At 36.9% G+C, this 18,598-nt stretch overlaps 6 protein-coding genes across 13 annotated transcripts in view; 2 read left to right on the forward strand and 4 right to left on the reverse strand.

The window, feature by feature from the left end:
* The window catches only part of LOC115237840, a 3,095-nt gene extending 1,309 nt beyond the window's left edge, over positions 1-1,786 (forward strand). Inside the window, exons 6-10 of the mRNA XM_029811182.1 lie at positions 393-482; positions 585-778; positions 866-978; positions 1,056-1,126; positions 1,191-1,786. Coding sequence (XP_029667042.1) covers positions 393-482; positions 585-778; positions 866-978; positions 1,056-1,126; positions 1,191-1,349 — 627 coding nt within the window. The 3' untranslated portion in view covers positions 1,350-1,786. The remainder of the gene's footprint in view (positions 1-392; positions 483-584; positions 779-865; positions 979-1,055; positions 1,127-1,190) is intronic.
* On the reverse strand, positions 1,647-4,817 carry LOC115237837 (arf-GAP with dual PH domain-containing protein 1-like). 3 transcript variants are annotated; one of them, XR_003884401.1, is made up of 8 exons: positions 4,683-4,817; positions 4,044-4,269; positions 3,666-3,864; positions 3,234-3,593; positions 3,095-3,158; positions 2,588-2,746; positions 1,992-2,383; positions 1,647-1,855 (listed from the first exon to the last, which is right to left on the reverse strand). XR_003884401.1 is itself a non-coding variant. In XM_029811172.1 (7 exons), the coding sequence occupies exons 1-7, from the start codon at positions 4,792-4,794 to the stop codon at positions 2,316-2,318; spliced, it is 1,188 nt and encodes a 395-aa protein (XP_029667032.1). In that variant the 5' UTR covers positions 4,795-4,817; the 3' UTR covers positions 1,647-2,315. The 3 variants fall into 3 exon arrangements, 2 of the variants coding, with proteins under 2 accessions (XP_029667032.1, XP_029667033.1); XM_029811172.1 differs by having other exon boundaries at positions 1,647-2,383; XM_029811173.1 differs by lacking the exon at positions 2,588-2,746 and having other exon boundaries at positions 1,647-2,383; positions 2,936-3,158.
* A 1,946-nt stretch (positions 4,818-6,763) lies between these two features.
* On the reverse strand, positions 6,764-8,000 carry LOC115237780 (proteasome subunit beta type-3). The gene is made up of 3 exons (XM_029811053.1): positions 7,842-8,000; positions 7,011-7,576; positions 6,764-6,901 (listed from the first exon to the last, which is right to left on the reverse strand). The coding sequence occupies exons 1-3, from the start codon at positions 7,842-7,844 to the stop codon at positions 6,853-6,855; spliced, it is 618 nt and encodes a 205-aa protein (XP_029666913.1). The 5' UTR covers positions 7,845-8,000; the 3' UTR covers positions 6,764-6,852.
* A 212-nt stretch (positions 8,001-8,212) lies between these two features.
* Positions 8,213-12,512, forward strand: LOC115237777 (cullin-2). 5 transcript variants are annotated; one of them, XM_029811045.1, is made up of 8 exons: positions 8,213-9,003; positions 9,256-9,456; positions 9,553-10,051; positions 10,169-10,348; positions 10,431-10,649; positions 10,751-10,921; positions 11,017-11,958; positions 12,052-12,512. In XM_029811045.1, the coding sequence occupies exons 2-8, from the start codon at positions 9,338-9,340 to the stop codon at positions 12,181-12,183; spliced, it is 2,262 nt and encodes a 753-aa protein (XP_029666905.1). In that variant the 5' UTR covers positions 8,213-9,003; positions 9,256-9,337; the 3' UTR covers positions 12,184-12,512. The 5 variants fall into 5 exon arrangements, with proteins under 5 accessions (XP_029666905.1, XP_029666907.1, XP_029666906.1 ...); XM_029811047.1 differs by having other exon boundaries at positions 8,213-8,994; XM_029811046.1 differs by having other exon boundaries at positions 8,213-8,654.
* Positions 12,513-12,890: 378 nt separating this feature from the next.
* Positions 12,891-14,832, reverse strand: LOC115237779 (homeobox protein ARX-like). 2 transcript variants are annotated; one of them, XM_029811052.1, is made up of 3 exons: positions 14,108-14,832; positions 13,518-13,687; positions 12,891-13,380 (listed from the first exon to the last, which is right to left on the reverse strand). In XM_029811052.1, exons 1-3 carry the CDS (start codon positions 14,328-14,330, stop codon positions 13,054-13,056), a joined length of 720 nt encoding a protein of 239 aa, XP_029666912.1. In that variant the 5' UTR covers positions 14,331-14,832; the 3' UTR covers positions 12,891-13,053. The 2 variants fall into 2 exon arrangements, with proteins under 2 accessions (XP_029666912.1, XP_029666911.1); XM_029811051.1 differs by having other exon boundaries at positions 13,485-13,687.
* A 133-nt stretch (positions 14,833-14,965) lies between these two features.
* On the reverse strand, positions 14,966-16,339 carry LOC115237781 (retinal rod rhodopsin-sensitive cGMP 3',5'-cyclic phosphodiesterase subunit delta). Its single transcript, XM_029811054.1, has 4 exons — positions 16,155-16,339; positions 15,907-15,969; positions 15,555-15,812; positions 14,966-15,484 (listed from the first exon to the last, which is right to left on the reverse strand). The coding sequence occupies exons 1-4, from the start codon at positions 16,193-16,195 to the stop codon at positions 15,403-15,405; spliced, it is 444 nt and encodes a 147-aa protein (XP_029666914.1). The 5' UTR covers positions 16,196-16,339; the 3' UTR covers positions 14,966-15,402.
* Between the last annotated feature and the right edge of the window lie 2,259 nt (positions 16,340-18,598).

Consider the following 18,598-nt stretch of genomic DNA (forward strand, 5'->3'; position numbering starts at 1 on the left):
TATATATATATATGGATAAAAAATTTTGATAATATAAAAGTTCTTAATGTATGCTTCTGTTTCTTCTCACTACAATGTATAATATACAATGTATAATAGTAATTTTTGGTAGAACCACTGGGATGTTGATGTAACATAATTGACGTAGTTAAATCAGTGATTGAACACAATTGAATCTAAATGGTTACGAGCGGCGTCTACATGATAGTATCAGTATCACCCTTCAAAGTGGCACCATCCATTCAAGCACTTCTATCAGTTATGCAATAGTAATATTTACCTTACCTGATAGCATACCACGAAACGTGAAACAAACGATAAGACTTGTGATTTGCTAAGTAAAAAGAAATATGTCGGTGACGAAAGTTCTTCGGATGATAAATATTATGCAGAAGAGACCATTGCTGTACAACTCGATAGTATATGGTTCCTTCTTCACGGGTGCCGAGTTTATTCGACAGAGTTTCAGTAATGCATCCAAGGTGAAGTATATATTGGATTTTTTGTCTCGAGATAATACATGAATGCAGAGAAATTTTTTGCAATATTGTTCATGCTAATGAGTGGATTGTAATTGTGTATAGCTGCCAATTGCCGAAAAATCGAAAAATTCCGCCGATACCAAAGGGCCGATATTAATGCAGGTACAAAGATTTTGTGAAACATTGAATCTTGTAGATGAAGATACTTCGATGCAATCAACGAATTATAATTGGTCCCAGTTGAAGAGATATGCAATCTATGGCTGCTTCTTGGCCGGACCAATATTATATAGATGGTATTCCGATCATTGGATTGATGTAAAGTGTTCTCTCATTTGACTTCTTAATGAATTTATGAATTAATACAGAAGTTATAATGACAGGTACAAATGGCTCGACACATTTTATAGCGGAACATCTGTTAGAACTGTGCTGATGAAGCTCTTTGCGGATCAATTTATCTTCACACCGCCGTTACTTATGTTATTTTTTATTAGTTTGTATTTTCTTGTGCACTTCATGCAAAATTCAATTTATCTTTTTTTTTATATAAATTACAATTAAACCTTGCAGGTATGAGTTTGATGGAAGCTAAGTTGGATATCTTTCGAGAATGCAAACTCAAGTTTCTGCACACTTTTCAGGTTCGTTTCGTGACGCAAAAGTCAGATCGCAAGGATTATATATATATTTGTTTTCTTCTTCCAGACTTCGTGCGGATATTGGCTACCGGTACAACTTGTGAACTTTATGCTAGTTCCGCCGTCTTTACGAGTGACGTATGTTAGTATTGCTTCCTTCTGCTGGATCAATATTCTCTGTTACTTAAAGAACGTATCTATCGTTGAATATGAGCAGAGAAAATAAAATATTGAAAATCCACGTTATGCGTACATATCAACATTATGTACCTGAAGAAGTAAATAAGATACTCTCATTAAGATTGGAAGCTTATCCATTTCTTTTGGCTTGATATTATAATGTTGTTGCTATCGATGAAACTATTCCAAGAGATATCAGAATAATATTTAATGCATAATTAGCATATGTAGACAAATGTTTGGCATTTATTTCCAAAGATAGTTTTATTTACAGGAACACAACGTGTTGTGTTGGGATTGAGTATAGTTATTTCTCTTCAAAAAAATAATGAGAATGAAGATGCTAGGCCCTCAGAATTTATTATTTATATACAGAATATATCATTGTCACTTGCAGCCTTATGTCAATGAGAGATGGTTTAAACAAACCAGCTGAGATTAAGAAATATAGATACAAAAAAACAGAAATAAAATACTGTATATGGAACATTGTTGGGTGATCTTTGAAATATTTTCTATTATAAGCCAGCCTTGTCATTCAATCAGATTAGTCTGTAACAAATTGAATTAAACTTCTGGAAGAGAATTTCTTTCGAATTCTGAATGTTACATGCTATCAGAGACAAGTATCACATGCAATATTATTGCTAAGTAAAAATTCCATATCGTTATGATACTGTCTACCTACTCGACGGTAAGCGACACAAGCTTGGCTTTCAACACAAGAGTGTTATGATTGACGAGCGATTGGTGCTTGGAGTTTATATATCCGCGTTTTATCAACTTCTTCTTTGAGAGCAGTCTTGTGTATGTCTCTATATAAACTACGTTATCGTGCGCAGATATACGAGTAAATACATGACTCGACAGCAACAGCACGAGTAAATAAGCCCGACTGTTGCGTATTCTTGCGCGCGTGCTCTGAGTCATATATTTGTCTATTTCGATAATACGATTCAATCGTATGATTATCGGTGAATAATTAAGAAAGACGTCTAAGAGGAATCCAACCCTATCTTGTGGACGAAAATATATTGATTGTTCCGCTGGCTGTGCGCTTTCTTACGAGTCGTGCCGCTACTATAATATAAATAAAGATCAACATATGAATGATCAATGGCGGCGTTCAGCAGAGAAAACCGCTCAGTAGCAATCGAATGCGATTGGCTCTTTTAGAACCAAAAAATCAACGTCGAGTGTTGACAAGACAATAATTGAGCGCTTTCTTTGCTGAACGCGACCATTGTATGATTCTCGCGCTTAGGTTTCTATATGTTTACTTACCGTTTGCGTCCTGTGGCGTTAATGGTTTATCAATCACTTTTTGGATCACATGAATCCACTGCGATCTGTCGTCATCGCTTTGCGCAGAGAGCAGATAAGTCCTATCGGGTGTCTCGAGAGTAAACGAAAATCCTTGGTCTCTAGCACCCGGCGGTACACCAATCTATGAATGATCAATGGCGGCGTTCAGCAGAGAAAACCGCTCAGTAGCAATCGAATGCGATTGGCTCTTACTTTTAGAACCAAAAAATCAACGTCGAGTGTTGACAAGACGATAATTGAGCGCTTTCTTTGCTGAACGCGACCATTGTATGATTCTCGCGCTTAGGTTTCTATATGTTTACTTACCGTTTGCGTCCTGTGGCGTTAATGGTTTATCAATCACTTTTTGGATCACATGAATCCACTGCGATCTGTCGTCATCGCTTTGCGCAGAGAGCAGATAAGTCCTATCGGGTGTCTCGAGAGTAAACGAAAATCCTTGGTCTCTAGCACCCGGCGGTACACCAATCTTAACCGCGAAACCTTCGGAACTGTGTCCTAGGAAGATTTCACCCTTTGGATGTGCGTCCTTGTAAGATAAAAAAAAAGATAACAAAGTAGATCGATCGAGTAATACGAGAAATAAAATTTAAAATATGCAAACCATGGGATCGTCGTGATACATGAGTTTTCTGCCATCCAAGGTAAACCATCTTTTTTTATAAGCGTCCGTATGTCTTGGGCCGGTTTTCCATAGAAAACCTTCGCGTGCAAAATCTCTCGTGAGTTGCGACAATAACTCGTTTTCAGTTGCACCCGGATATGCAACCTGTAATCGATGCAGCTTCGCGCATCTGATTGCGAGGTACCAATTCGTGATTACTTCCGGATCCTCGTGATACACATAGATATGTCTCGTTGTACCATCCTTCATAAAAGATAGCTGAAGACTGTTTTGATTGCCAGTTTTAGGTGGTGCAAACGCCACATTCAATTCCGATATCCTTAACACAGCTTTGGGTTCCTTGAAATAAATATAAAATCATGTTATTGACATGTATTTTGATTCGAATTACATCTATCTCACTTGAATCACCTTATTTTCTTTGACATGATACTTGAGTGTATCCTCCGCCTCACAGAGTACAAATTTTCGAGGATGATAACGTGAATCTTCCTTTCCGCGTTTCATTAAAAATCCTTCCATAAATCCTGACACATAGTTATTTTGTCTTTCGGGATGACAAAACTCTTCCCTCTCATATTTTGCTCGTATCCATTGTTCGACTAAAACTCTAATAATTTTCAAAACTTAGTTCCTATTAACACAAGCACTTTAATATTAAATTTTGATAGAAATATACAATTTAATGTCTAATTATAATCTGTCACTGTTAATTGATAAAGCGAATAATATGTCATCAGAGATAATAAACTGAAACAGGAAAACCACAAGAAATACTTGATAACTCACTGTGGGGAATCTGGGCTTGGTCTACGATAGCAGGAAGGTACACGTTCCTCATAATGCAATCTCGCTGCGGTATTACCCACTTCGCGTATCCTATTCACTTGAGAATCTTCCCATCTATCTAACTTTAAGTGCTTCACTTTCGATATATGTGCTCCCATAGATCTGTGTACGCCGGCACATCTTGTACAAACAAATATACCTATGTTGTAAGACGCCCATTCTGGATCTGAAATGTGTAATAACAGTACGATTAGTAAAACAATAATATGCTTAGTTTTACTTAAAATAAAATTAAAAAGAAAACCAGATATCACGCCCGTTCTCGGTAAAGATCACTATCGTTTCGATACAGGATGTTACTTATCACACGAGCGATTAAATTTGCTTGATGTCGAAATCCGCGATTAATTACCACGACGTTAAATGAAGGCATTACGCGAATCACAATCAACACCGAGATCAACAACACTTGGCGCGATTGCACAATTGCAATATTTAAATATTACGATATAAAAACAAACACGTCTCTCGAAGGTTACACGACGATTTTTCGTAGATTAAATCGAACGTACGCGAATTGCACGCGTCTCGCTCGTCCACGACGAAGGTAAATGGAACCTTCTTACGGAACGCACTCACTCTTGGCCCCACAGTCCGCGCACACGTTGTTTCCAGACTTTTTGAGGAGTTCCGCCAACAACTTCTCGTTCGTGTCCGCCATCTTAAAACATTGACATACGACAATGTTCATACACCGTGGACGAACGCGGCTCCTCCTTTTTCCGACTTTGCCATATGGCCGTGTTCCAAAATTCACTGCCAGTACTGAAAATCTATAGTTTACGTAACGTATATTATAGATTTGCAGTACTGGCAGTGAATTTTGGAACACGGCCAATGAGAAGCAGAGCAAGATATATCATAAGATGCGGTCATATAACAGAACTCATGTCTTGTGATCCTTCAACAGCTCACAGAGTACAAATTTTCGAGGATGATAACGTGAATCTTCCTTTCCGCGTTTCATTAAAAATCCTTCCATAAATCCTGACACATAGTTATTTTGTCTTTCGGGATGACAAAACTCTTCCCTCTCATATTTTGCTCGTATCCATTGTTCGACTAAAACTCTAATAATTTTCAAAACTTAGTTCCTATTAACACAAGCACTTTAATATTAAATTTTGATAGAAATATACAATTTAATGTCTAATTATAATCTGTCACTGTTAATTGATAAAGCGAATAATATGTCATCAGAGATAATAAACTGAAACAGGAAAACCACAAGAAATACTTGATAACTCACTGTGGGGAATCTGGGCTTGGTCTACGATAGCAGGAAGGTACACGTTCCTCATAATGCAATCTCGCTGCGGTATTACCCACTTCGCGTATCCTATTCACTTGAGAATCTTCCCATCTATCTAACTTTAAGTGCTTCACTTTCGATATATGTGCTCCCATAGATCTGTGTACGCCGGCACATCTTGTACAAACAAATATACCTATGTTGTAAGACGCCCATTCTGGATCTGAAATGTGTAATAACAGTACGATTAGTAAAACAATAATATGCTTAGTTTTACTTAAAATAAAATTAAAAAGAAAACCAGATATCACGCCCGTTCTCGGTAAAGATCACTATCGTTTCGATACAGGATGTTACTTATCACACGAGCGATTAAATTTGCTTGATGTCGAAATCCGCGATTAATTACCACGACGTTAAATGAAGGCATTACGCGAATCACAATCAACACCGAGATCAACAACACTTGGCGCGATTGCACAATTGCAATATTTAAATATTACGATATAAAAACAAACACGTCTCTCGAAGGTTACACGACGATTTTTCGTAGATTAAATCGAACGTACGCGAATTGCACGCGTCTCGCTCGTCCACGACGAAGGTAAATGGAACCTTCTTACGGAACGCACTCACTCTTGGCCCCACAGTCCGCGCACACGTTGTTTCCAGACTTTTTGAGGAGTTCCGCCAACAACTTCTCGTTCGTGTCCGCCATCTTAAAACATTGACATACGACAATGTTCATACACCGTGGACGAACGCGGCTCCTCCTTTTTCCGACTCTGCCATATGGCCGTGTTCCAAAATTCACTGCCAGTAGTGAAAATCTATAGTTTACGTAACGTATATTATAGATTTGCAGTACTGGCAGTGAATTTTGGAACACGGCCAAATAATACACAGATTATAACATGTAAAATACATAAACGGAGCATTAACTGTTGATATTGGCAAGGGCAAATGACAGGAGGGGTAGCCCGTATCAGATCATGCATTGAAAATTGAAATTTAAACGATCAAAAAAAATTTTTTTTAAGTTGAGATAAAATAAAAAATTACATATTACAATTTACTGATTATATATATACACACACACACACACAAAATGGTCTGCGCTTTGTACCATTTTTGCACGTGATACTTAGGTCTACTTTTATACTTTTGTAAATAAAAAATAAAAAAAAAGAATTTTCCATTTTTATATCTTACAAAAAATAAAATTATTTAAAAACTTTACTTATATATATTATCAAGTTAATAAAATAGAAAGGCAAAATTTTATGAAAAAATAATGTAACATATATACTTAAAACAATATAAGATATAAATAATTTAATTTTTTCTTATAATCAATTTCAACAGATATTTAAAAATAAAAAGGTATTAGGTATTTAATTAAAAAATCTTGTAAGCTTTGTTTCCATTTCTTAGACTTAATTACAATAATAATTGTGAAATGTTTGCCAAGCATATTGATGTAAAAAAAGATTGTATTTAATCCATTCGCGTTTTGATAGTCCTCTTTGTGACCTTATCCTTCTCTCTGAAACAAAATATGTATTCAATTTATGTATAAAAAATATGCATAAGTATAAATATTGTCAAATGCATTGTCACAAATTTATTTTATGTACAAGTATTATCATACTTACATAATATAAACAACAGCACCCCATCCAGATATCGCGTCCCGATCAAAGGCATTGACTAAAGCTTGGCTGACAGTCTCAAACAGTTCATCGGGTTCTAAATTCGGTTCGTAAAGCGATTCACACATACCATACAATTGCTCTGTACATGTTCCACCCACTACAAAATCTTCAGATATGTTTCTGGATCCTATTAAATCCATATTGCAAATGAATGGTTCAAGTGTAACAGGATCTAACCCAGCAATTATGGGTTCTACAAAATATGGTCCAAATCTCTTTTCATACAGAAGATTCGAGACCATCGCGGTAAACGTTTTAGGATGAATCTTTCTATTCTCCTTCAATTCATAAAGATTCAAGCGAAAGCGTAGCCTCTCCATGACAGTCTGGGTGTCAGTGGCAAGCCCGGGCAGACTGATGTACAGGTGTGGTTCCATCTCGTAAATTTTTTGAAAATCGCACATAATCGTTTGCGCTTGTATACCGAATCTACGATCAGCCGCTATGGCAACACAATTCTTGCCCTTCATGGCTATCACAGCACCGCCATTGTACGCGAGAATACTCTAGAAGAAAAAGTTATATAAATTAAAATTAATGTATAAAATGCAATAAAAGAATATATAATATACTGCGATCACTTTCAGCTTTCTCTCATATTTATCGCGAAACATGCAATGTCATCCGTACAATTGACAGTAATGTAACCTCCAATAAACTATTTCCAGTTTGTTTTCAGAGTATTTTATATGATATTTAAAAGATAAATCCTTCTTTAAGATAACTAAACGAAAAAAGCCAAAAATATATTTGTAATAAATAAATGCTCACCATTTTTGCTCCGATGTATATATAACAATTCTACGATGTAAATATTAATAATTCGCAATGCAAAACTTGTCAGTTAGGTCAGACAGAATCGGAATCGGAAGCATCGAAATGCGAGTCACGACCATGCACTATATAAAAGTATAGTTGTTCCTCTCTCTGACAACACGATTTCATTATGCGTTCGAAAATCTACTCGTCAGAATAAAGTAGCGTTTGATTGGCCAATATTTGACCTATAACAATATGGCTCATTTGACGTTTCTTATATTCGGTACGTTTTCTTTGCGCTACATATGTGACAGACTGGAAACACATACGACATCGAATGTACATACATATCCTAAGAGAGAGAGAGAGAGAGAGAAATTGTACCCATTTACATTCTTATTAAAAAAAGGAGCATGGCTGTGCAATGTTATTGAGAATCTCGCGAGTAGGAACACGGAGAGTGGTACTTGAAACTAAGACATTTCGTGGCTTTATAGAAGAGAAATAAAAAATCGCTCATCTCGAAAAGATTCGAGAAAATCTAGAGCGTTCTCGATTTGGCGCGCGCGAACCGTGACAGCGAAAACGACCCGTTTCGACTCCTCTCCCCTCGTCCCTCTGATCCTCTCGCCCCGCGAAAATGCGTCCGAGTCGTCGCGAATGTCATGCATCTCGCCGCAGCAGGGAATGATTCGCGCCCCCGCCCCAAAAATAAACGGCCCAGTAGTACGGTTCTTCGTACTTGCGGAGTACGATCGCGCGATCGTCGTTGCGGACGAGGATTAGCACTGGAACCTGGAGCACGAATCCTCGTGCAATTTCTTGGTTAGTGATGGCACGCAACACGCGCGCGGACCATCTCGAGCCAGTCAGCTGTGTCAGCCTGATGGCGGATGCACGCGCCTAGATCGTCGTAATTTCGTCGCGTTCGAACATCTCGTAGAATATCTCTCATTAATCGCAATCGATATTTCGCAACAAAACTATGCGCCATTATAGTGCACGATTTTGAACGGACGTATGTTTATGTCCGAGTGTGTTTATTGCACGTTATTAAGGTTCACTCAGAGTCCAGACTATCGCGGAAGTGTTTGCTCGCTATATAAATTGACAGGCAGTGCAGACAAGGCAGGGGAGAGAATTAGAGCGGCCATGAGATGTGAATGTGTGCAGTGTATATATTTTACTTTTATGTTATTTTTAAATCGATGATTTGCAAAACATTCGGACAAAGTCTCGTAAACTCAGTCTTTATGCACACTCCGAAGATTATTCTTGGAATGTACTCTTGGTGCATAGCTTTTGTTAAATTCTCAAAAATATTAAGATAATTTTCAAATAAATCAAATCTTTTTTAAATGCTTAAACGTGTATTTCATACAGATTGCAAGAGAATTATGAATCTCATTATTTTGTTGTTTTGCAGGTTTATAGCGTCAGTGAGTTTAGCTTGCGGAATTAGTAAGCTATTGAGTTTAAGAACAAGTAACCAGTGATTTGTGGAAAGAATGTCACTAAAACCTAAAAAAGTGGATTTTAATCAGACCTGGCATGAACTACAAGAGACTGTCAAAGGAGTGATAACGTTAGCAAATATCCCACGTGCTATATGGAACGATAGATTTAGGTATTTAAAAATGAAATCTGAGAATCTTATATTTAATTGTCGAAAAACATAAAAAAATATATTGAATGTATAATATATTGCTATATATCATTGCAGTGATGTTTATTCTTTGTGCGTCGCGTATCCCGAACCACTGGCAGATCGTTTATATGACGAGACAAAGAGGTTTCTGGTTAACCACGTAGACCATTTATTGGTAGAAGTTGATTCATACAACGACAATACGGATCTACTTACGGCGTATCATCGAGCCTGGACAGAGTATTCGCAGGGCATTTATTACTTACATAGCTTGTACTTATACCTCAATCAACAGCACATTAAAAAACAGAAGCTCTCGGAGGCGGAACTCATCTATGGCGCGAGTTCGAATAGGGACGAAGAGTGCCAAGAGCAGATGGAGATTGGTGAGCTAGGTTTGGACATTTGGAAGAAAAAAATGATAATACCGCTTAGAGAAAAGCTCGTCTCACTTCTACTTGTATGTATCGACGCCGATAGAGATTCGAAATTGCTTGCCCCGACCGACGTTATTTGTGGTGTTATACAGAGCTTCGTTCGGGTGGAGGAATACAAGATGAAGGGACAATTAAATGTAATATATTATTACTATAATTAAGCTTTTATTGCTTAAAGTCTTTTTTTACGAGACAAAAAAATTTTTTTCTTTCGAGAGATAGAATTATTAAATTGACTTTTATCTTTTGGCTAGTTGTATCAAGAAGCCTTCGAGGAGCCTTTCTTGAAAGCAAGCAAAGAATTTTACATGGCAGAAGCCATGTCGCTGCTGCAACAGTTGGACGTTACGCGTTACATGGAAAAAGTAACGTGGAGACTCAATCAAGAGGAAGCACGTGCGCATAAATTCCTTCACAAGAGTTCTGTACCAAAGGTACGCTCTCATTCTTTGCGCAAACTTTCAAAATCGATGAGTTTGAGGTGGTAAATGATATAGCAGTAATATTTTACTATAGGTAAGAGCGTGTTGTGAGGAGAAAATGGTAGATGCGCAAGCCGATTGGCTCCATGCGGAAGCAGAAATCATGATAAAAAATGAGAGTAAACGAGATCTGGCTCTTCTTTATCCACTGCTGAGGCCTTTGCCAGGAGGTTTAGATCCACTTGTACAAAAACTCACTCGTCACATTACGCAACAAGGATTACAGGCAATCGGACCTTTACAAGGAGAAAATGTAAATATATAACACTTAAATATTTAAAATATCTGAACATTCTAATTAACATATGGATTTGTGTCTAACTATATAGAGAAAATATGATTTTCTAATTTCAGGTATACACGCAATTTGTGGAGAGCATGTTAAATGTACATTCTAAATATTCGGAACTGATTAGAGATGTGTTCAAAGGAGATCAGAGTTTTGTAGGTGCTCTTGATAAAGCTTGCTCTGCCATTGTAAACTACAGGCCCGCTCCAAAGCAGCCGGTCCGAGCACCAGAATTGGTAAATTTTATAGAGACGATATATATATAATATTTTCGTCTTAGAGTACGATTTTTATTAGTAAATTATAATATAATGTATATTGGTTTTTTAAGCTGGCGAAATATTGCGACTCTCTGTTGAAAAAGTCACCCAAGGCAGCGTCCGAGAGCGAGATCGAAGACAAATTGAGACGCTCCATAACTGTGTTCAAGTATGTCGACGATAAAGATGTATTTCAAAAATTTTACTCGCGTATGTTGGCAAAGCGATTGATACATCAGCAGTCGCAATCGATGGACGCCGAGGAGATGATGATCGACGATTTGAAGCGTGCGTGCGGTTACGAGTTCACGAACAAGCTTCATCGCATGTTTACGGACATGTCCGTCTCGGCGGATCTCAACGCGAAATTTACGGCAACCTTACGGGAAGGCGACGGAGAGAATCAATTGGGCACGGGTTTCGGAGTTAAAGTGTTACAAGCCGGCGCTTGGCCGCTCGCCCTGCCGCCGTCGCCTGGGCCGTTTCACGTTCCGCAGCAACTAGAAAAGTCTATACAGGCTTTCGAAACATTCTATCACATGCAGTTCAGTGGTCGAAAACTCACGTGGTTGCACCATTTAAGCCAGGGCGAGCTCAAGTTTAATTACTTGAAGAAATCGTATTTGGTCACCGTGCAGACATATCAAATGGCGTTACTGCTGCTTTTCGAGCACTGCGACGCGATACCGTGCAGAGAGGCGGCAGCATCGTTACGTCTGTCACACGACCAATTGGTCAAGCACGCCGCCAGTCTCGTAGATTGCAAGATTCTTAACAAATCCACGGAGGAATCCAGCGAACTGGAGGAGGACACCATCCTTACACTCAATTTCGACTACTCCAACAAGAGAACCAAATTCCGCGTAACTGGTGTGTTGCAACGAGATGCGCCGCAGGACGCGGAGGCCACGCATCGTAGTGTGGACGAGGACAGAAAAATGTTCTTGCAAGCAGCCATAGTTCGCATCATGAAGAGCCGTAAACTGTTGAGACACAATCAGCTTATACAAGAGGTGAGTTTAACGATTTTGAGAGTTTGATATGAACCGCACTTGTCAGCTGTCTGGTGAAGCGGTGTTTAATTTAATGTAACTATGTTATTTTAGGTATTGAGTCAATCGAAAGTTACCTTTGCACCTTCTATTGGAATGATTAAGAAGTGCATTGAAACACTGATAGATAAACAATATATCGAACGTACTGCAAATAGCGCGGATGAGTACTCGTATATCGCGTAACCTTTTAACATTTGTCACTAATTTATTTCACACAAGATGCATCTCAAATGTTTTGCTGAGAGCTATTAAGACCTCTGATCGGCAAAGCCAATTACTGAATTAGGTTCAACAATCATGAAATGATCATTCTTTGAGATAATTTCAAAGGCTAAAACGCTTTGTCAGCGACAATTAAAAGAGGGAATGGCTTTCGATGATATTTGAAAGATTGGGAGGAGCATCGTAGACAGCTTATTCGCAACTAGGATCGATCGATTAATGAATACCTTAATTAATTTACTGACTTGTAATATATGCACACACTGAATAAAGATGAAGTTACTATTTTATATTGGAGTAACATGTCTCGCGGAAAGAATAATTTTCTATGTAATAGAAATTTTTTTATTACTTTCTTTATAGAATCTATATTTATTAGAATTTACCTGAAATAGAGCAATTTACTACATCTTTGTTTTTCCAAAATCTATATAACTCTTCTTGATCTAAAAGAAAGCTAATTGCAATATAATTTCTTTTTATTAACGAATAAATCAATATATTATATGTGTAATAAGATTTCGCGCGCGGTTATTTTTAAATTAAATAGTATCGTATACATCTTTATGCAATTAATATTAAAATCTTGATCTTTCTTTCTTATCTTCAAAATACATTTCATTCATGGTTAGAGATAATCCATAATAATGGCCTACAAACTTTCATGCAATTTTATAGCAAATATTTTCATTGCTTAAAATTATTACAAATTCTTTACATTATATCTAATATATCACGTAACTCTTTCTCTTCTCAGAAAACGTGGAGTGTTATCAATATTGTGAATAAAATATGTGTTATATATGTTATATATATAATCTTAATATATTATTAGGAACGTGGAGGTTTTAGTTGTAATAATTCTGGATCGAGCAGTGAATTATTGTCAGTTTCTGCATCCGGTGGCTTATTCACGATAAGGGGTGACGCGCTGTCTGCGTTGTTGTAAGGAGAGAAACCTGCCCATTCCATGCCGAGGTATATAGGAGGTGGACTGCATGGTGATTCCAATAACAGATGATCTGACTGTTGCTGCGATTGGTGTTGTTGCTGTACATCTTGACAATCCGACGGTGGTAAATGTGACGTCACGTGAGTCGCGATTTTACATTGCTTCTCCTGCTTGCGCCATTTCGCTCTCCTATTTTGGAACCATACCTATTTGTATATTGCAGGAAAAGTATAATTACACATATATAAATACATAAATATTCCAGAACATATATAACAAGATAGATATACATAGAAATATATAGAATTACTTGTACTCTAGCTTCTGTCAATTGGATACGAACTGCGAGCTCCTCGCGAAAGAATACGTCCGGATAATGTGTCTTTTGAAAAGCACGTTCCAACTCCTCTAGTTGGAAATTGGAAAATGTGGTGCGGTATCTACGCTGCTTTCTCTTGCCGATGACGCAAGACGGCCTCTCTTCGCTTTCAGAACTAGTCGAGAAATCATACGCTACAAGAAGATACAATTCATTTCGGCGTGATCTGACAAGACTGTTTTGATATACTATAATACTATTAAGTAAAACAAGAACATTGGAATAGAATTCGCGAATATCAGTGATGCATTAGAATTATCTTAATGCCATCACGACGTGATTTCACGACATCGTCATCGGATTTCACTCCGCGTTTCCAATGTTTCATCGCACAGAGAGATGGCAACCGCTTCATAACTGTTAAACTGATTACCGCTAATTCTATTTAAGAAAAAGAGTAGGCTGTGTGGATGATCCATTTAATGCATTTAGCAATAACTTGATTGAGCAACACTACCCCAACTTCGGGGAGCCGGCGGCGGAGATAGGAGGCGGTTAATTAAATCAGGTCCGGGGGTTGACACAACACACGCGACAACGTCGTATACACTTACTGAATTTCGTAGGGAAGCAAACCGAGGTGGATTGCGCGCTGCCGATCAGACTGGCCAAGGCGCTCGACTGCAGATCGTCACTCTGGTTGATATCATCCGGGACACTTGCTGCCGATGCTACGATTGCACTGGCTGATACCAGAGGATCGCGCGGCGCACCCGTGACCAGAAATAACTGCCTGCCGCTTTCATTCACGCTCTCATCCTCCTCGTTTAGATCCATTCTGCGAGAATTGATTCCTTGTCGAGAAAAAGGTCGACAAGAGTCGGGGATATATTAATTGAATCAATCGCGCGTGTTACGACGCTCAAGTTGATCGCTTGATGAGAAGTTTGTTCAGATTCGAGCTAACTGCAGCAACTCCGACGTTTCCTCGTCCTTCGTTCTCTCCTTTCTTTTCCTTACACCTGTATACGACGTATAGGCAAAGTAGGGGATAGAATGTACTAAACTCATGAACTCCCTCAAGGGATGTGGTGAAGCCTAAAAAATGTGTTGCTTGTGCATCACTAATCAATAGTACAACCGTTATAGTGCAGCCGTGCGATGAAAGTAGTTTTGTATTTTTCAATGCGCTTTATGATGAATCGACTTTTACAACGTTTACAATTGCATTTACATTACAGTTTTTTAATTTGCATTTTTACAGCAACAGATATCGGCTATTTATGAAAATGAAGATTTAACAACTTTTCACATATGCTAACAAGATTATAGATATAATTGCTGCAAACTTTGTCAATTTACACCAGTAATTTTTTTGAAAAAGATTCATAAACATTATTATTAAATTAATAGATATTACTGTTTAGCAGTACTCTCAATAGATTATAAAAATAAAATGCACACAAAGTTTGAACTTCTTTTAGAACTTTATTGCTTGGTGTATTACAATATGTACAAAACTTAACATATTTATTTAAATGCTTAATAAATAATAAATCATGTGCCTTAATAGTGCATGGTATGTCTCTCCCTTGCAAGAATGAAAGACGCAATCTAGATACATTAGGCCGTGTCTGAACAGAAATGCCATTGTTTGGCAAAACTTTATTAATAATTTTGCGTGTTTGAACTCTCTAACAGTGTAAATTACCTTAAAATTATGAGATTGTCAAAATCATTTCGCTAATACATGCATAAAAAATATATGATGTAAGAGATCAGAGAGATGAAAATTGATCCGTGTTTGTAAGAACCTGTTTGCGTGTGTTCTTCTATTTTTATGTAAAACCTGTTCACACTGATTGGTCCCGTTGTTATATATGATTATGAGGACCGTTCGGAAATCGTTTTAGACATAGAAGAGACGGACTCGACTGGTAGACACTAATAGATCATCGTCGAAGAACTTTGTTTCTATTACAACATTGCCGCTATTCACAAAAGAAACATACGTAATTAATCTACAAATCTTTAAACAATTAGCAACATATCTCCACTTACTTTAATATATTCGCTGGCATCATTTGACTCTCCGGTGCAGCTTGAATCAAGCTCTGCCATGTATTGGTACTGTTAGGAATAACAAATCCAAATTCGAAGAACCATTCCTCTAAGCAACGGCCCTTGAATAATACTTTTTGTTCCAAGCGAAACCTTTCCATCGGCTCTGCAGAGCTGAAATTAATTTCCCTCGATACTGCACGACATCGTAGAATTTTTTTTGGTACACGTGCTTCATGTTCTACCTCAGGTACAGATCTATAATCATAAAAATAATTTAGGAGATTTAATCTATCATCATCATTTATTAAAAAATGTTCATAAAAGTCTAAACTACTTATAAACTACTTACAAATCTTCGTTACCCTGCCATAAAATTTTCCCGTTATCGGCATCACGCAAATTCATCCAATTACTGATAAATAAAATGGAATTAAGAAGACATATTTTTCTTTATTTTGAATGAAAAAATCGACATTATTCTGGATAAAATGCATAATTGTTTGAATCTCTAAAGCCTGATTCTAACCTGTCAGACTTGTCAAATGTACTCTACTCTTTCGTTTTGAAATTGCGCTAAAATTTATATTCAAAGGATACACTTGAAAACCTTTGAGGATATCCTCTCCTCGGGACGGCATACCTAGGCACAACGAATTGACAGAATAAACTAGAATTACTACCTGCGCGACGCGAACGCAAATTATTGATCCGCCATATCTTTGAATCACTGAATTGTAAACACTGGCGAACTTCCGACTTCCGATGGGGGCGCAATCGCGCAATATTATAAGGAGGAACTTCAGGTCCGTGGAGGAACTGGACACTGGACGGATCAGCTGTGTCAAAAATGTTATTCTAGAGCTACTACGAATATTTATGAGAAGGAACCTCTAAGAATGAATTTTTTCCCGAATTTTATTTTCGCACTTCTCGAGTTTTATTCTGGTAAAATTTTTTGTAGTTCGATCATTAGTCAATAAGTCGTTTAAGGAGGAACTTGATGGATCAGCTGCGTTAAAATTAATAAATCTAATATATTTCGAATAATAATAATCTAATATATAATAGTAGTATAATAATTATATAATATTTATTATATAATATTTATATAATATTTATATAATCTAATATATTTTTTTAGCCTTTTAAAATATAGCAATATATAATAATTAATTTGTGAGTAAAAATTCAGATTTGCCCCGTAGAATATAATTTCATTTCAAAGTCGTAAATATTATTTTATACTATATATATATTGAATTAACTTTTTTTTTTATAGTGACTGTACCTCGAAAATTTTATAGTGACTATACACAAAAATTTATGAAAAAGAATTTAATTTTACAGGGCGAATCTTTACTTTAATTCATAAATTAATTATTAATTTTATATTTTAAAAGGCTAAAAGGGCTTCATCATGTGTGTGTGCGCAACATCGAATTCATGGGAATCTCGAAATGTATTAGATTTATTAACTGATCCGTCCAGTTACTCCTTAAAATTGAATTTTTAAATTACACATTTTTATATTGCTAAAAAGTTCGCGATTTCTTTCATCTTTTTTCTTTAATAACACATAAATTCAATGAATTTGTAGGTTTTATATTTTTAATATTAACGTCATATATATGCATATAATGCATGCAGTGCAAGAGACAGAGAATAAAAGAGCCGCACAGATGCATCCGGTTAAACCGCGAATCGTCGACAATGGAAGCGCGTCGCTCTTGCCATGAATCGACCGTCGTAAAGCCGATGAATAGAGAACTTTGCGACGCAGAAATTACAAAGCGCCATAGTCCGGAATTCTTACGAAAATGCAGAAGGAATTATATCCATCGAAAGGCCGCAATATTCCCTTTCACTATACAATTATCTCCCATTATCACGAATATATTTCTTCTTTATTAACTGCGATACGAGCGAAAATTCTTCGTTGCGATTGTTAATTCGATCGCGTTGCGCAATTAATTAACACAGAAATGTTTTTCAACAGCAGGAAGGAATAACGGGACGGCGAATAATGGATAGATTCTGGAATTATATCAAATATCTTTATTTGATAATCGAGAGAGATCAGAATTTAAGTGTGGAGAAAACTCGAACCGAGATATATAGGTGGAAGGATAATTTTGGTAATTGGATAATTGAGATTTAGATAGGAAACGAGAGCGCTTGCGATAAAAGATGCGACGCGATGTGGAAAGAAAGTTTGAACGCAATCTCTCTCAATTTATTCTGCGGTGATGCATTTGTGGAGTGGCAATCGGATTTACCGGGTATGCATCAACGGGTCTAGAAAGTATATTGTCCAGCTTTCAAACTGGAGAGAATACGGAGGGGTCATGTAGAGTCGACTTCCAATGACCCGTTTGAGGAGGTACGTACTTATGGATACAATGGAACGAGCTGAAAAAAGCTGCTATATGATACTGTTACAGAGGTAATTAAGTAATATACATTGTCAGTTATGGTAATAACAAGTTAGCAGTCAATTAGTTTTCGCAACAATTCTGAAATTATTTGAATAGAAAAAAAATAATAATATTGCGATTATTCCGATTTAAATTTGTGATTATGGACTGCAATTTCGCGGCGCGTATAGATAAAATACATAAATAATAATCAGATAAATAAATATAAAGATAAATATACATAATAATAAAAATCTCGTTTCTATATCGTTTAAATTTATTTTTTGCATTTCAGTATCTTATTTCCGTTAAGCAGCGCGCTTTTCCTGAATAAAATAAAAAGTAAGATAAAATGAAAGTAGAACGATGGTAGAAACATCTTTGCCTGTGTGTGCATGTGGAATACAAGTATCGTGTGTCGAAAGGCGCAAACCCTCGCCCCAAATACGCGATGTATTCTCCATAGATCCTACTAGTTTATTTCGAAGAATTTCTTCGGAAAAAGGAGGATGGATCATCTGTATATTGTAGAAAACCAAATATACATTTATACATGCGTAAGAGCGAGAAAAATGTGATGTAAGTAGAGAAACATCGTCACAAACATTTAAAGAGGGAAAAAATTAC

Source organism: Formica exsecta, unplaced genomic scaffold (genome assembly GCF_003651465.1).
Source record: "Formica exsecta isolate Colony F162 unplaced genomic scaffold, ASM365146v1 scaffold31, whole genome shotgun sequence".
Lineage (NCBI taxonomy): Eukaryota > Metazoa > Arthropoda > Insecta > Hymenoptera > Formicidae > Formica > Formica exsecta.

Coding starts and splice junctions, on each gene's coding strand:
- LOC115237837 (XM_029811172.1), bottom strand. CDS start 4,794: ATGAACATTGTCGTATGTCAATGTTTTAAGATGGCGGACACGAACGAG. Junction 4,270..4,682: donor CGCGGACTGTGGGGCCAAGA/GTGAGTGCGTTC, acceptor TACACATTTCAG/ATCCAGAATGGGCGTCTTAC. Junction 3,865..4,043: donor CCAAGCCCAGATTCCCCACA/GTGAGTTATCAA, acceptor GAAAATTATTAG/AGTTTTAGTCGAACAATGGA.
- LOC115237780 (XM_029811053.1), bottom strand. Junction 6,902..7,010: donor GGTGCTGTTGTTTATATTAT/GTAAGTATGATA, acceptor ATTTTGTTTCAG/AGAGAAGGATAAGGTCACAA.
- LOC115237777 (XM_029811045.1), top strand. CDS start 9,338: ATGTCACTAAAACCTAAAAAAGTGGATTTTAATCAGACCTGGCATGAA. Junction 9,457..9,552: donor ATATGGAACGATAGATTTAG/GTATTTAAAAAT, acceptor ATATCATTGCAG/TGATGTTTATTCTTTGTGCG. Junction 10,650..10,750: donor GACCTTTACAAGGAGAAAAT/GTAAATATATAA, acceptor TTCTAATTTCAG/GTATACACGCAATTTGTGGA.
- LOC115237779 (XM_029811051.1), bottom strand. CDS start 14,330: ATGGATCTAAACGAGGAGGATGAGAGCGTGAATGAAAGCGGCAGGCAG. Junction 13,688..14,107: donor TTGCTTCCCTACGAAATTCA/GTAAGTGTATAC, acceptor ATCTTCTTGTAG/CGTATGATTTCTCGACTAGT. Junction 13,381..13,484: donor TGACAGAAGCTAGAGTACAA/GTAATTCTATAT, acceptor ATATACAAATAG/GTATGGTTCCAAAATAGGAG.
- LOC115237781 (XM_029811054.1), bottom strand. CDS start 16,195: ATGCCGTCCCGAGGAGAGGATATCCTCAAAGGTTTTCAAGT. Junction 15,970..16,154: donor ATCCTCAAAGGTTTTCAAGT/GTATCCTTTGAA, acceptor TTTATTTATCAG/TAATTGGATGAATTTGCGTG. Junction 15,813..15,906: donor TGGCAGGGTAACGAAGATTT/GTAAGTAGTTTA, acceptor TTATGATTATAG/ATCTGTACCTGAGGTAGAAC.